The following is a 16,552-nucleotide window of genomic DNA, read 5'->3' as shown; positions in this document are numbered from 1 at the left end:
GCAGTTCTGCTCTCCCCATCCAAAAAACCCATAAAAATACTAGAATTGGAAAAGGTACAGAGAAGGGCAACAAAAACGATTAGCACAAGCATGATAAAGATTGAACTTCAGCCTGTTTCTCCCCAAACGCGCTCACTCCCATATTTTACCATAGGCATTTGCCATTCAGGAAGTGGAATCGCAATGGGTTTGAGCGGGCGGTACTACACTTCGTGTGTCAAGATAAAGTATGCAAAGATGGTCTTTGTACTCCCCCTCCACCCCGGCTGGCTGTGCCATTCTAGCCTCTTGGCAAAGCTCTAAATCATGGCAACTGCTCGTGGGCCCCACCCCAAGTACTACTACAGTAGCCATTGACGAGTTGGATGTCAGGCTGTCCTGACCGAGCTCTCTCAGTTTTGGTTATGCCCCTTACACTGGCACTAAGGAGGTGGGAGGAGCGGCAGGAGCTACACTATGGCACCAGAAAATGTTTCTCCAGGGGCATCACCCTTCCATGGCTGGCTATAACACCTTTAGTGATGACTTGTGCTGGTGGTGCAGCAACAAGTCAACAGCCAGCTGGCACTTTCAAAGCACGGTCTGCTGTCTGGAACCTGCTCGTGTTCAAATTTCCTACATGGCCGAATTTGCTTGCAGTCCTGCTCCTAATGAAGTCACTGGTAAAATTCCCATTAGCTTATATGGGTTAAGGTTGGTCTCTAAATATTCTGTTAATGTACTGGCTATACGAGGAATTGCATTGAAATCCAAGTGCTGTGTGGAGTTAAGTTTTTCCATAGGAAATAAATGGGGTTTTTTTTCAGTAAGGTGTAGTGATGTACTGGGATCAATACAGGGGTAAGTGGAGGAAATGTAAGGGTCTGTGATGTACAGGAGGGCAGACTAGATAATCTAATGGTCCCTTTTCTCCTTAAACTGTATGAAACTACAGATTTAAGACAAATACCCCTCTTAGTTAGTGTGTCTCTGATAACAGATCTGGGAGATGGGGGGGAAAGGAGGAGAGAAATACACATTCCTGCCAGAAAAAAAATAAATCTGACAAAGCAGGTAGTTATGGAGCAGCCTTGAAATGGCCTTTGAGTATCCACTGCAGAAGCACAACATTACAATTTCTGTCTCAAAACAGAGGTCTCTTTGAATGTAGCACAGCAATGTTTGGGTATTTCTGGAATGTCAGAACATTTCGTTCACCCCCTAAAAAATCTTCCATTAAGCCACACAATGCAGTCAGATGAGAAGCGACTCGCAGCAAACAAATCAGGATCCAGGTGTATCTGAACTCTGTAATTCTCTACGTGCTGTTCATGTTGTTAATACACATGCACGTGGGGCAGAATGATAGGCACATTCAAAATATAAATGAAAAGAGGACACTCAAGATTCCACACTAATTGTGCACCATGGTGATGAGCACAGAATAGACAGAGAAATGGACACGGGAGCCACAGCTAGATAAACATCATGGCTCACAGTAATGTGGCAAAACAGGAGTCAGGATGTTCTGATGTATCAGGGCAGAGATGCAGAGCTGATCTGTGCAGCATTCAAAATGATTGCCTATTTTTAGTGCCTCTATGTGAATGGCAGCTTTTAACATGTCAGAAATCCATACCTTGAGAAGCTGCTTCTACTCTCTTCAGTTGGGTGGGAGCACCTTGCTCACAGGAAGGGAATATTTTCTGCCAACTCCTGTGTTTACTGGGACAATGAGATTAACTTGGGCAGCTAAGGGATGTTCTTTTTTGATTCAGAGATGTGATCTCCTGTGCTTTTTTAAAATATTTGATGCAATTCAATACTCTTGCAGTAATTCATCAGATGGTCAATGATAATCACCTGATTTTTTTTTAATAATAAAAGGAACAACCCATATTTAATCACATAGAAAGAGGAGAAGGAGGGGTGAGCTAACCCAATTAGGGCTTTCTTAGAATCTGGAATATTTGCTTGCAAGTACTAGCATTGAATTAAGGGCCAGATCCTTTGGTCTGGCCAAAACCTGCCTGGTGAAATATGCTGGCTGTGGGAGAGGAAAGGGGGCTGTAAACTTCCCCAGCCATGACCCTGCCTGTCATAGAAATGTGCTTTGTGTCAATGGAGGGCAGCGTGACGAACAGCTAGCTAAGCCAAGGAGCTGCCCCTTTAATGCAACTTTCCAGATGTTTCATGCTGTCTGAGCAATGGAAAGCAGCCAGAAGGAAAGCCAAGGATCTGACCCAGTAATCACACACTGTATCCCTACAGACACACGCCACATACACATGCAGTCACAAAACCACTTACCTCCTCAAAGCATGACAAGACATTGTTAGCTAATTCATAGTAACTTCTGTCTGCGGGAAATGGTTGTGGTGTGATTACTGCCTGAACTCAGAAAAGAAGACAGCCTCTCTGAAGGAATACTAGTGAAATCTATTCAAAATTCCAACAGGCAAAATATCAGGAAAAGGGGAAACACACACGAAGGTGCATGCATTCACGCACTAAGGGATCACTATCTTGTGTTGTGCTAATAGGTTTTTCACTTCATTTCTTCCCTAACATTTTGGACAAGAAGCCCAGACACCTTTAGAAAACAGAAACACTGTGTGTAATACAGAATAATTCACCATACCTCAGGACTCCAAGCTGATGAGCTGTCAGTAGCGTCATTTCCTTCAAATCCCTGGTTGCTGAATGTCGTCTGTGTTTCCAAGCTTCCTTCTGTGGCAGGTTGGCTAAGGCTATGGGCAATGCAAGCCTCCATTCCAGGGCCTGTAGCTTGCATGGTACCCCTACTCTCAGAGGCAGTTCTTGAATCAACAGATATGTGGTCATCTTCACGATAGGAGAGGTTGTCTTGGTAACTCAGTTGGCTTAGACCATCCAGATCTAACAATATTCAGCAAGAAAATCATTTCAGAGTGATTAAAATAAATTCCTTTTTTCTTCCTAATTTATCTTCCACCCCCTCCCCCGCCCCCCAATACAGTACGAGCCTGGCAGGGACAGCTCCATTTATGAGACTGAGAGATCCTCAGCACTGAACTCGCGAAAAATCACACATCCCGCATAAATCAGCATTGCAAGGAGTAGAAACAGGTGCTTTCCCCTTGCATCCCTAGCAAGGAATCAACCTGCCTCACACAAAAAAAGACACTGGTCACACAGGATGATCAGAGGGACGTTTGGGTGCTCAGGATGCCTGGAGCCTGAAGGCATAACCAGTCAGGAGATAGATCAGGCATGAAATGGAATAGCATAATGCACAGGCCTGATCCTGTGAGAAGGGTATGGTGGAGGGAAACCACAACAATTTCCTTTTCTGGGCCTATGTCTACACTGGCCGCCAAATTCGGCAGCAGTCGACAGGAGATACGCAAGCTACTTCCTAACTCCTACTTACTGTGGTGTCTTCAGTTTGCTGTGCCGATGGGAAATTCCCTCCCGTCGGCACCGCATTACTCCACCTGGCGGAGGTGAATTAATAGCGTCGATTTCCGGGTCGATTGAGCGGGTCTCCACTTCTGCTCAATCGATCCGGATAAATTGATCTGATGGCGGCAAATTTGCCACCGTCAGTCTAAACATAGCCTTAGTTGGTGAGAAGAAGTCAAGAGTCAGCATAGCCCAATAGGATAGTGCCAGTAGGGGAAGGGGGCATGGCTTGGGTAATTGATAGAATGCCTCCCCTCACACTGCATCGTCCACCCGCAGAGTTCTGGGGCAAGCTAAAGCTGCTCTCCAACCAAATGGAAATGCTGAGGAAGGTGGTAATGATAATTCTACCAGTCTGAGCTAGGGTCAAACCCTCCCTGGGGCACAAGGGTGCTCATTGGTGCAGGGCGGTGTACATTTCAACTCCGCTGTGTCCCCAGGCCAGCTTTCAAGCATCTGACCCAATAGGTCTATCCCACATGATTGAAGAAGAAACGTTACTCACCCTGTGCAGTTACTGTAGTTCTTCGGGATTTGTGTCCCTACGGGTGCTCTACTTCAGGTGCGCATGTGCCTCTCAAGGCCTTGGTTGGAGATTTCTAGTTAGCAGTGTCAATTCAGCCCACACATGCGCTCTATGCCTCAGCAGACACCAAGGCTATATAGGGGCTTGTGTGCAAACCACCCTCAGTTCCTTCTCTACCCAGGCAACCCCGAAGGAACAATTAAAGCAGAGGGGAAGGAGGGCGAGTAGTTTTGAGTGTAGTTTTGAGTAGAACCCCCTGCCCCTGTGAGAGAAATGGACCAATTCTATTGCTCCTACTCAGAGAAGAGAGTTCATCTCTTGCCTCACTAGAAGCTCATGAGGTGGTCCCTGAAGAGGACTGGGGAAGGCAGGGGAAGTGAGGAAGTGACATAAAAGGGATGGTATAGCCCGACGTTATAACCTCCAGGACCCATTGGTCCATGGTGATCCATTTCCAAGCCTGGTGGAAATGGGCAAGGCCATTCCCAAAGGAAGGGAGATGGGCTAATGGGCGCAACTGTAAATACAGAGGAGTGGGAGGATTTGAACCCTTGACCAACCCATCAAAACTGCTGTTTAAATGACATTTGGGTGGTCATGGAGGATGGTTTGGCATTTCTCTTCCTCTAAAAATTGTGTTTCTTTCTAGGGGTTCCACGAGTCAATAGTACCCTGAGAACTGAGTAGGGCGTGACCTCTTGGCAATCTGTGACCTACAAAAACATTTCTTACTCATTGGTGTGTAAATGCCCAAGTAATGTAGGGTAGTCCTAGAGTACTTCAATGTATGAAGAGTTGTTTGTGGTCTCCGAGAAAAGCTTATGACCATCAAAGGGGAGGTCCTCTACTTTGTTCTGAACCTCTCTCGGAAACCACGGAAGGTGGAGCCATGATGCCCTGAGCATAACTACTGCTGTAGTGACGGATCTGGCAGCGGTGTCTGCAGCCTTTAGAGATACTCAGAGAGCTGTTCTGGTGAACTGCAAGGGCCTCCCTGCATGAAGGCAGATGCCCGAAGGGGTATGTAGGAGAACCCTTCACTGAGCTTGAGGAGACTGCTTTAGAATCCTCTTCATCTTCATCAGCATCCTCCCATGGGGAGGGGAGCAGCCATTGAGGATGCTGGAGAGTCCTGTGCTACAAGATGGACACTTGGAGACCGAGGTGACAGTACCAAGAGATGTTCTGTACCCATTAACAATGGGGATTCTGGTTCATCTGACCCCGAGAGGTCCCTGGAGCATTGGAATTCCTATGGTACCAGAAAAGACCTTGGGACTGATGCCATAGTCGAGGTTGCCATAGCTGAAGCCGATGGCATGGACAATGATGGGCATACTGCAGGCTTTGTAGATGTCAGGCACTATTGCTTGCTCAGTACAGAGAGTACCTCTTGCACAGGACTCCATGTCTGAGCTGCATGCATCAGTACTGGTGCCTGGGTTAAGGCGAATGATGGCACCAACGGCTGAGTAAAAGGCTTTGGTGCCAATGACCGGGATGAACTCAATGGTAGTTTGTCCTCACCCTCCTTACTGGTGGAGGGTACTACAGCTCTGTCAGAGCCGTGCTTCCTGTACCTGGAGATCCAAAGCTTAACAGGCCCACTGATACCGGAGGAAGAGTCCTTGGCCCCCGTAGTAGCCTTGGAGACCGAGGACCTCAACAGGGACCTGGTCTTTTCTGGAGCTGGCTCCTTGGAGTGAGAGTCTATGTTCCCCTTTCTGGGAGTCTTCCCAGAAGGCTGCAAAGACTTTCCTTTCTTAGGGGAAGCATGTCTCAAGGTCGACCAGGGCGCTGGATCTGTCTGGAGACATATGTATTGGGGGGCGGGGGTCTCCTCACCTGGCTCAGAAGGAGGTTGCAGGGAGTGTCCCATGGCTAACAGTCTGAGCTTTATCTCCCTGTTCTTACTCACCGTGGGCCAAAGAGAAGGAACACTTCTGGGAGATGTGGGGCTCCCCTAGGCAACAGACACACTTGGAGTGCCCATCGCTTACCGGGACAGCCTCCTGGCAAGAGAGGTGGTGTTTGAAGCCCAATGAGCCAGGCACACTCCCACCCAGAGAAGAAAAGTCTCCCAGAGGGAAGAGAGGGGGAAAACTATCCTCTCACCTAAAACTAACAATATTAAACACTAAACACAAACTTACAACTATAAACTACCTTACTGCAAGAAAAAACAGAGGGCTGAGTATGCTTTAGGAGGTGGACATGCTAGGTTTCCATCCCAGGATAAGCTGGTAGAGAAAGAACTGTAGGTGGTTCACTCGCGCACCTGTATATAGCCTGGGTATCTGCCAAAAGGTGGCACAGGGTGCATATGCAGGCCGAATGGGCACTGCTAGCTGGAAATCTCTGATCACAGGCTCAAGAAGCACATGCGCACCTGAAGTGGAACACTGGATAGGGACACTACTCGAAGAAGGTTAATTACTGAGGGTAAAATTATCCTCCCTTGTCCAAACTGTGACTGTTTTATCTCCACAGTGAAAATCTCTACTCATTATATATAGCACTTGTTCTTCTCCCCACACAGAATCTCCACTGGTAACTGAGAGAGTTCTGCAGGTTACAGAATAGTTCCACAGTATGGAACTAGGAGGAAAATTCTCTCTTAATTTGGCGAGATTCCATTTATAATTTAATCAGAATCATTTATGGCTTAATCAGAAAAAGAGGTATCTTCTGATTTTATATTCTTGAATCTAAAAGGCTTTGTTCCAGACTTAAATAAGCTTTCCTGTGGTATAAATCAATGTCCTTCATTGGAGTAAAATTAGTTACACCACCGTAAAGCTGATGAAAATGATGAGATCAGAATGAGGCATACTGTACGTACATAACCAGTAAGCCGCAGCCATTTTTTTATCGTAGAGATTTGTTTTCTAGTTCCTTCTGAGTATTACACCATTTGTGTGGAAAGTGACATGATTTTTACTATCATATTTTTACTCACTTTCTTCTGCAAACACAGAAACAAAAAATAAAAGCAAATCAAGAAGACAGATCAAGCAAGAAATAAAATAAAAAGAAACGCATGTATAAAAATGTACTGAGACTGTACAAATATGGGCTCTTCTTAAGGTGTTTAATTAGCAAGCCAGTGTCTTAGACACATTTTAAACAGTGGGTCATCCATCAAAGCATACACCACGCAGCAGGCTTTCAGAAGAAAACGTTAACTAGAGTAAGAAATTATCCCCATGTAATTGTCTTGTGGTTTTTGACTCCTGCCAGGATAACATCTAGATCAATAATAGAGGAATTTTCAAAAGCTACAATAAAGCCTTGAAAAACTATTCATAACTGGAATACTCCAGAACTATATTAATATGACAAACAACTTTCTCTAAGTGTTATGAAAGCAAACGTGGTATAAAGTTTCAAGGGAAAGGAAAGAGAAGTGTGATTCACCATTGACTATTTTATGGATCAGTCTTGCCAAATCTTTAAATTTACAGTAGTCCTGTCAGTGATAATTGCTCATGTATACGCGAGAATGTACGGTGACACAAAGAGGTTTAGCTAACATCTGTGACAGATCAGAGAGGAATGTAGGAAGAATTAACTCACTGTACCATGGACAACTATTTCTGCGGGGGGAAAAAACATGGACAACTGGAGAGGTTGGAGGACTGTGGTGCTGGTTCTCAAAAAAGAAAAGAGGAGTGATCCTGACCTTTATAACCACAAAAGTCTACCACTCCCACCACAATGCAGCTAATGGGCAAGGGAAACATTGGGAGTTATCAGACACTGGAACCGATTCTCAAGGGATGTGGGAAGATTCTCTGTCGCTTGGCATCTTTAAGACTAGGACATCTTCCTAAAAGAGATACTGTCATGCAACCACAAGTTGTTGGGCTGGATGGTGTAATCACTGGGTGAAATTCTCAGACCTGTGTCATGTAAGATGTCAGACTACATGATCACAACAGTCCCTTTAAGCCTTAAAATCTATTAAAATTTTAGGGTGATACAAGGATGAATTTAAACCAGCAGAAACTTTTCAGTTGAACATCAGGGAAAACTTCTTATCAACATGATGTATTAGAACATGGAATAATCCCTCTAGGTTAACGATGGATGCCTCAGCATTTGAAACTGTGATGAATTGGGAATATATCTGTACAATTGATGAATTCTGTGTGAGATTATGAACCTTGGCTGCAAACTCCATTTTGTATGTGTGGCCTTTTGCCTTCTCTATGGTCTGTTTGGAGTTTTCAATCCAGCATGGAGGCAAAGGCTGGTGGCAAATGAACAACAATAGAAAGTAACTGACTTCTACGTTCCCGATAATTGGACATCTGTTCACTTGAGACACAAGATTGGCTCCTACCCGAAGAAATGGTTTAGCAGGAAGGAAGTCACCTAGCAGGTTTGTGCTCATATAGTGAAGCTGGCCAGGGGGCTACCTGACACTGGGGCAGGGGAGGGGCTGAAGTTTTTAAAAGGGCAGAGGCTGATTTGCTTGGGGCCCATTTTTTCCAGTCCATAAGGGAGGACCACTCACCATGGAACAACCGGCATAAGACAGGGGACACTGCCTGCCTGGACCCAGATAGTTCCCCCAGGACTCAAAAGGAAAAGTGAGGGACACTGCAGTTTCCGAAGTTTATTGTTTTCAATGATCTGTTCTCTCCAGTGCCTTGCATGATTAAGGGTAAAAGAGCATAAAGGTGTTAGACTGGGCAAAGTGTGCGTGCGCATGTGCACCGATTGCTTCACAACTGCTATGTGCCCCTGAAAGAGTTAATCTAACCAGAAGCTTCGCACCTTTGAGGTGGCGTTCTGGGAGAGGGTGTATTTAAGTAACTGGGGTATCCTGGGGCCTGCATGCCCGAGAAGGGGTAACAGACAGAGTCAGTGCCCAGGAAATGTGTCAAAGAGGCCAAGGAAGGAACCAGTGTTGCAGCCTGCTGAGGTTTCTGAAGCTTAACACACCGCAGGGGGTCCAGCGCACAGAGGCCATCCTAACGGGTGGCCATGACGATCTGCTACTGAGATACTGAAAACTACACTGAGAAAAAACACTAGAAAATATGGTCAAGACCAATCCTGAAAGCTTCAGCATCCTTCCATCTGCCTCGGGGGAAATGTGGGTGTCTTTTCCAGAAACTCAGTGTCACTCAGAGGAATTCACCCTGCAGAGTCTGACGTCCTCTACAGTAGATGTGGGATTTTAAGGGTCCAGGACTGTACTCTTGGCTTGGAAATGCCTTCACTTCCTGCCACAGGATTTACGTGGATGTCTTTTTCCAGGGGAGGGAGGAACGGAAACCACGTTTCTCTTTCAGTGTCATCGGTTAAATCCTAATTGGGCCTTGCGAAAGATGAGAGCCAGATGCTAAGCTGAAATGAGGCTGCTGCTTTGTGGCTAGCTAGCCACTTACACAGTGGAAGGATGTCTTTATAACCCATAGGAGAAGGAGTATGCCAGGAAGGAGGGAGTGTGAAGAGGACCCACCATGCACCAGCAATTCCCAGCATTTGGGGACCACTGCAAACAGTTAAGAGAGCAGCTACTTTTGCTGCATGGCTGAACTCGAAGATCAGGACTTAGCTAAAGTGCAGCTAGAGAGAAGGGAAAGATAAACCCCATATAACTATCTTCATCCTGCAGCATCAAAGGAGATGAGAGGGAGGGGCAAAAAAGAATAAAAGACAACAGAGTATTTAACGAAAGGCACCTTCTTGGGTTACTGAATGTCCCAAGAGAAGATCATGCAGTTCCTCGCCAGATCTTGTTGATACTCGTGATACAGAACAAAGCATAACTCACTGAAGGCTTCTGAGGATCTGATCAGGGGAAGCTGGGTGCGATATACTCTGTGCAACTCAAGAGGGAGAGAAACAAAGGTGACTTTCCACCATCTCTACACTCTTCTGATCCGGGGGCCAGCTTAAGTGACAGCAGCCTCAGGTCTTCTCTAATTTACACCTACCTTCCTTTGGCCTCCAGGGGCCATTTCACCCACTGGGAATTACCAGAATGCAGAGACTATGGCCACTCTCCTTCCCCATCAGGAGTTAGGGGGTTGGGTGGCATATATCTGCAGTGGTGGCTCTACCCCAGCCATGGATTCCCCAGGCTGGAGGAATAATCCTCCATCATACTGTTAGGTTAGCAGTACAGCTGCTTGGTGACATGAAACAGCTGAGGATCTGAGAATATGTAAAACAAAAATAAGGGGATGTTATTGGGAATGAAGGGCCTAATCCTGCTTCCGTTAAAGTAGACAACAGAACTCCCAATGACGTCAGTGAAAGCAGGGCTGGGCTCTAACCATTTTTTTAAACACTTATAATTATTAAAATAGTACTAATCCTAATAATTCAGGTTTACAAAGACAATAAAAGGAACTATAGTAGTCCACATTCTGACCCAACAACAATTCTACAGAGGGGCCTAAATCAAAATGAGCATAATAATTAACAGGTGACTAAATATTTCAGAATCACAACTAAAACCACACAGGCAGTTTCCTGAAACTTTCCCATGAAAGGTTCTCCCAAACATGTCCCATATTACAGAATGTCATTGTGCAGATCAGTTTCGCACTTAGGTAAATTTTTGAAAACCAGGCATGCTTGTTTGGAATATACAAAAGCGACTTACAATAACTGACAATGACTGGTCAAAAAAATTGTTCCCTTTGGTACTATAAATTCTTACCTTCTGTCATTGCCTGACATGTAGTGTATGCATTGGTGAATGATGCAACATAATTCATTTGCTATTTAGCTGGTATTTGCAAAGCTGCTATAAAAAGAGACATGCGACTTCTATTCAAAAGCTTGCTAAAACACACCGTATTGATAAGAAATGCAGTTCAGGAGATTTCATCAGGCCCAAATCCTGCAGTCCTTAGTCAAACAAAACTCCCACTGAAATCCATGGGAATTTTGCCTGATAATTAAGGAGCCTAATCCAAAACCCATGCAAAGATCATAGAAAAATTCCCATTGACTTCAGTGGGCTTTGGATCCAGCTCTAAGAAAGTACTTTAGGAATAAGCTCCAGATGGATTTTACCTTGAGCAGATCAGAACCAAGACCTGCCCCTTCCACAAAATAAAAGGAATCTCCCCATGTTAGGAGGCTGTGGATTCAAAGCAAGTGTTTTAATTCTCATTTGAGACAGACAATACCTTCGCATTCAGATGCCTCGGTACTGTACTCCTCATGGTTGGACAGCAAGCGGTTGAATCTGGATTTACGTTCTGAACCTGCTTGTGTTGTCTTTTCAGATACCCCTGATCGAAAACTCTGCGAGCGTGACACAGAGATCTCAAACTGTTTAATCACTTCTTCGTCGCTATCTGAAGATGTTGTTAGTTCTTCATCCTCCCCATAACTGTTCACTGGGAGAAAAACACAACACAGGCTCTTGACAATTTCACAGGACACACAGCAGAAGGAAAACATGGTACATTTTCAGTTCAGATATTTGCTTTTGAGGGAAGGGAAAGGAAAGCAACAAGACATATCTACCGTGGGAGAGAGGACGAGGAGGGCGCATTCCCTCAGACTTTTTGAAATCTTTCGTGTGTGTCACTGTGTCTGCAGTCACTCCTGGCTTCCCACCCTGCACATCCCCCCAACTTTTTAAAAATGGGATTGTTCCTCCCATACCCAAAACCTAAAAAAGGAAAACCATTATCTATATATATCCATTCGCATGTGCAGACACGAAGTAGTAAACACAGGACTCTAAAACCTTCTCGACATTTCAAGAATTCCTCCGTAGCCCTCTGAAATAAAGACTACTGAATGCACAAAAAAAAGGAAACAGGGGGTTAATCTGGTCTTGGGTTGCACCACGAACATGAAATTACAGTATATAGCTAATAGGCATCACCAATTCCGCATGTCAGAGTCAGCAGAGGAACCTTCTGAGAACAATGTAAATTCTAACCTTTAAAGATGAAGATACATATCTAAACATTTTGCTGCAGCTGCCCTTCCCCCTCCTACTGACAATGCTGGCTTTTAATATGGGATCATTAGTGTTCTCATATCCTTTGGGGGGTGGGGGAGAGGGGGAGAGTGGAGGGGTTTGCAGAGAAGAAAAGGGATCTGATGTCCCATACTTGGCCTGCTTTTTCAAATGAAAATGAATATGAAAATACAATACCACACTGAAGATTCCCCAGCCATCTGTATCAGGCGAAACAGAATAGAAGGAAGTTTTCATTTGTGAACTTGCAAGGCAAAGGGAATTGTGGGTCTAATGGACAGCTGGAGTGTGTGTGCGTTTGTGTGTGCATGTTAACACGCCAGCTGTCAAGTGTGTTGCTATTTTGTTACTTACTCTTGAGGATAAAGAACAAAATAGTGGCTGCCAAGGCTTGTTTCAATAAGCCCCCTGGCAAATTCAAGCAGCTGAACAAATGAACAATATATGCCAGTGCAAAGGGGTAGGGCCATTTTCAATGCCAATGGCTGATTTTTGGCTTCATTTACATCCCATACACAGTCACATGGCTAAGATTAGGGCACAGAGCTCTGCTTCCACACATCCAAACTCCATTAAATGTCTCCAATACAAATCCAATTAGAACTACCCCCACTGCTTCTCAAACCTACCTCCCTCCTGTCATGACAGTTACCGTAGGCAGAGACTGCAGTTGATCGCTAGGGAGGAACTGATGGAGACCAGGACAAGGGAGTTCTCAGTGGCTGTGAAATTCGCTTCCACCACGAATCTATCAGAAACTGAATCTCATTATGTTGCGGTTGTGTTGTCAGATATGCCTCTGTTGTCTGGCTTTTCAGTAATATTGGCAATAAGACCAGATGTGTTGCTCCCAGAAACTGGTCTCCTGGTAGATAAGTGGTATTTTCCTATACCCCAGGGGAAGTCTCACTACTGGGGGGGAGGGTAAGAGGGGGAAATAAATGCTCTCTACTTTGAGAAAATATACTATTTTAATTGTTATTTTGTAAATGGCACCCAGTGATCAAAGCTGCATCAAGGAGCCCTCTTGAAATTTGAATGAGTTGGACAAAATTGGACAGGGACAGGACATTTAACTACCGAGATCAACTCAAACTTTGTAAATCTCTCTCACTGTCATGTACTGCATTAAATAAGTATCTATATTATTTTCAGACTTTACAATGGGGTGAATGCAGGTATTGACATTTTTTCCAAAAGTCAGTACTGGCAGTTTCTGTTACACAGAAAAGCTTTTGCCTTAATTACTTTTGGTTTCATTTTAGTTAACTGGTGCAGAGAGAATATTTGCTTCATCCAGACTTCTGCATTTAAAGTTGAGAAACCAACAGGGAGATGAAAAAGCAAGAAAGTGTATTCATAGAATCATAGAAGATTAGGGTTGGAAGGGACCTCAGGAGGTCATCTAGTCCAACCCCCTGCTCAAAGCAGGACCAACCCCAACTAAATCATCCCAGCCAGGGCTTTGTCAAGCCGCACCTTAAAAACCTCTAAGGATGGAGATTCCCTCCCATTCCAGTGCTTCACCATCCTCCTAGTGAAAAACTTCTTCCTAATATCCAACCTAGACCTCCCCCACTGCAACTTGAGACCATTGCTCCTAGCCTTGTCATCTACTATCATTGAGAACAGCCTAGCTCCATCCTCCCTGGAACCCCCTTTCAGGTAGCTAAAGGCTGCTATCAAATCCCTCCTCATTCTTCTCTTCTGCAGGCTAAACAAGCCTATTTCCCTCAGCCTCTCCTCATAAGTCATGTGCTCCAGCCCCTTAAACATTTTTGTTGCCCTCCGCTGGACTCTCTCCAATTTGTCCACATCCTTTCTGTAGTGGGGGGCCCAAAATTGGACACAATACTCCAAATGAGGCCTCACCAGTGCCGAATAGAGGGAATAATCACTTCCCTCGATCTGCTAGCAATGCTCCTACTAATGCAGCCTAATATACCGTTAGCCTTCTTGGTAATAAGGGCACACCATCGACTCATATTTAGCTTCTTGTCCACTGTAACCCCCAGGTTCCTTTCTGACAAACTGCTGCCTAGCCAGTCGGTCCACAGTCTGTAGCAGTGCATGGGATTCATCAGTATTTTCATTAAAATGGAGTCAAGAATATGTTTATGAAATTTGCAGATGACTCCAAACTGGAATGGGTTGCAAGCACTTTGCAGGGCAGGATAGAATACAGAATGACCTTGAGAAATTAGAGAATTGGTCTGAAATCAATAAGATAAAATTCAATTAAGATGGAGTGTAAAGTACTACACCTAAGAAAGAATAACTGGCTAGGTGGTAGTACTGCTGAAAAGGATCCAGGGGTTACAATGAATCGCAAACTGAATGTGAGTCAACAATATAAGTCTCTGTGTGGACACTGCTACTGCACACTTAAACTTTGAATATCTGTAAAGCAGAAGTCAAAGTGTAACAGCATCATTTGCTATGATATGGGGTTCTATTTCTTAGCTGCATTTTAAAATATACATGCTAATTAAATGCTAGAACTAGAAGATCTATAGCAAATGCCTGATATGACGGCTGCTGCTGAAGCTCTGTGACAGCTCCATAGGTTGTCGTGCTAATCTCCATATTAATACAACCAAGTTTACTCCTGGGGAAAGAAAAAAAATCCTCAACATTCAGATTTACAAATGCTCTGATTAGAAAAGGGTGGAAAGCATTTTCAGAATCACCATGGAAACTTAAATAAAGGGCCCATGATTACAATCTGAACTCGTGAAAGATGATGAACGCATCTTGTGATTTGCACGTGTTGCGCAGTACATGCATTTCTAGCAGTTTCAACACATTACTCATACACACAGCCTATTTTACAAATCAAATCTCCCATCATTTCTAACAGGGGGGGGGGGGAAGAGGGATTGGCAGTACATTTCAAATTACCAGACACTTTTTGCAAAGGAGTTTCAAATACCTGCTCACTATTAAATCTAGGTTACAGATGTCCAAATACTACACATCTAAAAACAGTCAAGAGAAATGGTCCAAAAATTCATTATAGTTACCAGGTATAAAGAATCAAATATTCTTTATTCAAGGCCTATACAGAAAAAAAATGTATTTCACCTATCTGATAAAATATATTGTGCATGGTGTAAAATATATGTATTTTGCATACAACCCTCTCTCACCCCCCACTTGCATGTTAAATGATGGTTATTTAAGCTGTGAGGTCAAGCACTTAAAATGTAAACAGTGCCAAATTTATCCTTCCCACGTAACCTTAATTCTTTCTTGTCTGCACCCATTCTGTGCTGTGAGAGGATGATCCTGCTCCACTGAAGTCAATGGGAGTTTCTTTATTGACTTCAATGGGAGCAGGATGATGCCCTAAATGAACCAGGGGTCCAGTGGAAAAAAATAGAACATGGCCACATAATTAAAAATTGTGTCATATTGTATATGCATAACACATATGCCTGGCAGATCACAGATGTTCTTAGTACAGTTCTGCTGCAGCGGTAGCAGAGACACCGGCCAGACCTTAGAATGTTCATGTTCTATTATTATTTTGCTGTGTTGCCACAGTTTCCCCAGGGAACGCAAGTGACAGAAGGCAAATGGAGATTTTCAATAGTTTATAACTCAGCAAAATCTGAACTGAATTCCTTGGGACAAAAAAAGGGCAATAGCCGGAGGGCTTTACCCCTGCCAAACTTCAAAGCCTTGCTGCAAACAATAGAGGTGTTAAAGTTTGTCAAAACAAAGGCTGAAGAAATCTTCTATAATGGACGTGTAAGGCAACCTAAATATAGAGCAAAAACAACGAGAGTCCTGTAGCACCTTGAAGACTAACAAATTTCTACGGGCATAAGCTTTCGTGGGCTGCAACCCACTTCATCAGATGAATGAAGTGGAAATCACAGATAGGAGGTATATATATACATCCAAGGGTAAGAAACAACAATGGAGAGGGCAAGTGCTAACAATTCAACCATTGATTAGAGGGTGAGAACGTGTGAACTTCCACGTGGCTGATCTTTACAAAAACAAGACAGGCCATTTACAACACTCATTTTGCTTCTCTACAGAGGAAAAAGGACTGTAAACTATCTAAGCTCCTACATGCCACAAGGGACCACAACTGTGATACCCCTGACTCATCCAACAATATTGTAAATCTATCCAGCTATACACTTAACCCAGCAGAAGAGTCTGTCTTGTCTCGGGGACTCTCTTTCTGCCCCACCACCCGCACACACGATACAGTTCTGCAGTGACCTTTCACCGTCTTCGACTCAAGGAATATTTCCACCACACCACTGAACAACACACTAACCCACAGATACCGTCCTACCAGCACTACAAGAAGAATTCTGCATGGACTCCTGACAGTCGAAACAACAGACTAGACTTTTACAGAGTGTTTCCACTGACGTGCACAAGCTGAGATTGTAGACAAGCAACATCGCTTGCCCCATAACCTCAGCCGTGCAGAACGCAACACCATCCACATCCTCAATGACAACTCTGACATTATAATCAAAGAGGCAGACAAAGGAGGTGCCGTAGTCATCATGAATAGGTTGGATTACGAACAGGAGGCTACCAGACAACTCTCCAACACCACATTCTACAAGCCACTACTGTCTGATCTCACTGAGTAATACTAAAAGAAA

General features: G+C 44.2%; 1 protein-coding gene across 4 annotated transcripts in view; it reads right to left on the bottom strand.

Moving 5' to 3' along the window:
- The window catches only part of SYT16 (synaptotagmin 16), a 143,540-nt gene that overhangs the window by 15,167 nt on the left and 111,821 nt on the right, over positions 1–16,552 (bottom strand). For 2 of the 4 annotated variants that reach the window (XM_067555146.1, XM_067555144.1), the window contains exons 3-4: positions 11,107–11,319; positions 2,621–2,877 (exon numbers count right to left, since the gene is read on the bottom strand). In XM_067555146.1, the coding sequence (XP_067411247.1) occupies positions 2,621–2,877; positions 11,107–11,319 (470 nt within the window). The remainder of the gene's footprint in view (positions 1–2,620; positions 2,878–11,106; positions 11,320–16,552) is intronic. The other 2 variants (XM_067555147.1, XM_067555145.1) reach the window with 1 other exon arrangement.

The sequence above is a fragment of the Emydura macquarii genome, unplaced genomic scaffold (genome assembly GCF_026122565.2).
Source record: "Emydura macquarii macquarii isolate MOO-44397 ecotype Brisbane River unplaced genomic scaffold, CSIRO-AGI_Emac_v2 contig_1551, whole genome shotgun sequence".
NCBI classification, from domain to species: domain Eukaryota; kingdom Metazoa; phylum Chordata; order Testudines; family Chelidae; genus Emydura; species Emydura macquarii.
Note: the sequence above shows the minus strand (reverse complement) of the source record. Positions and strands in the feature narration are given on the sequence as shown.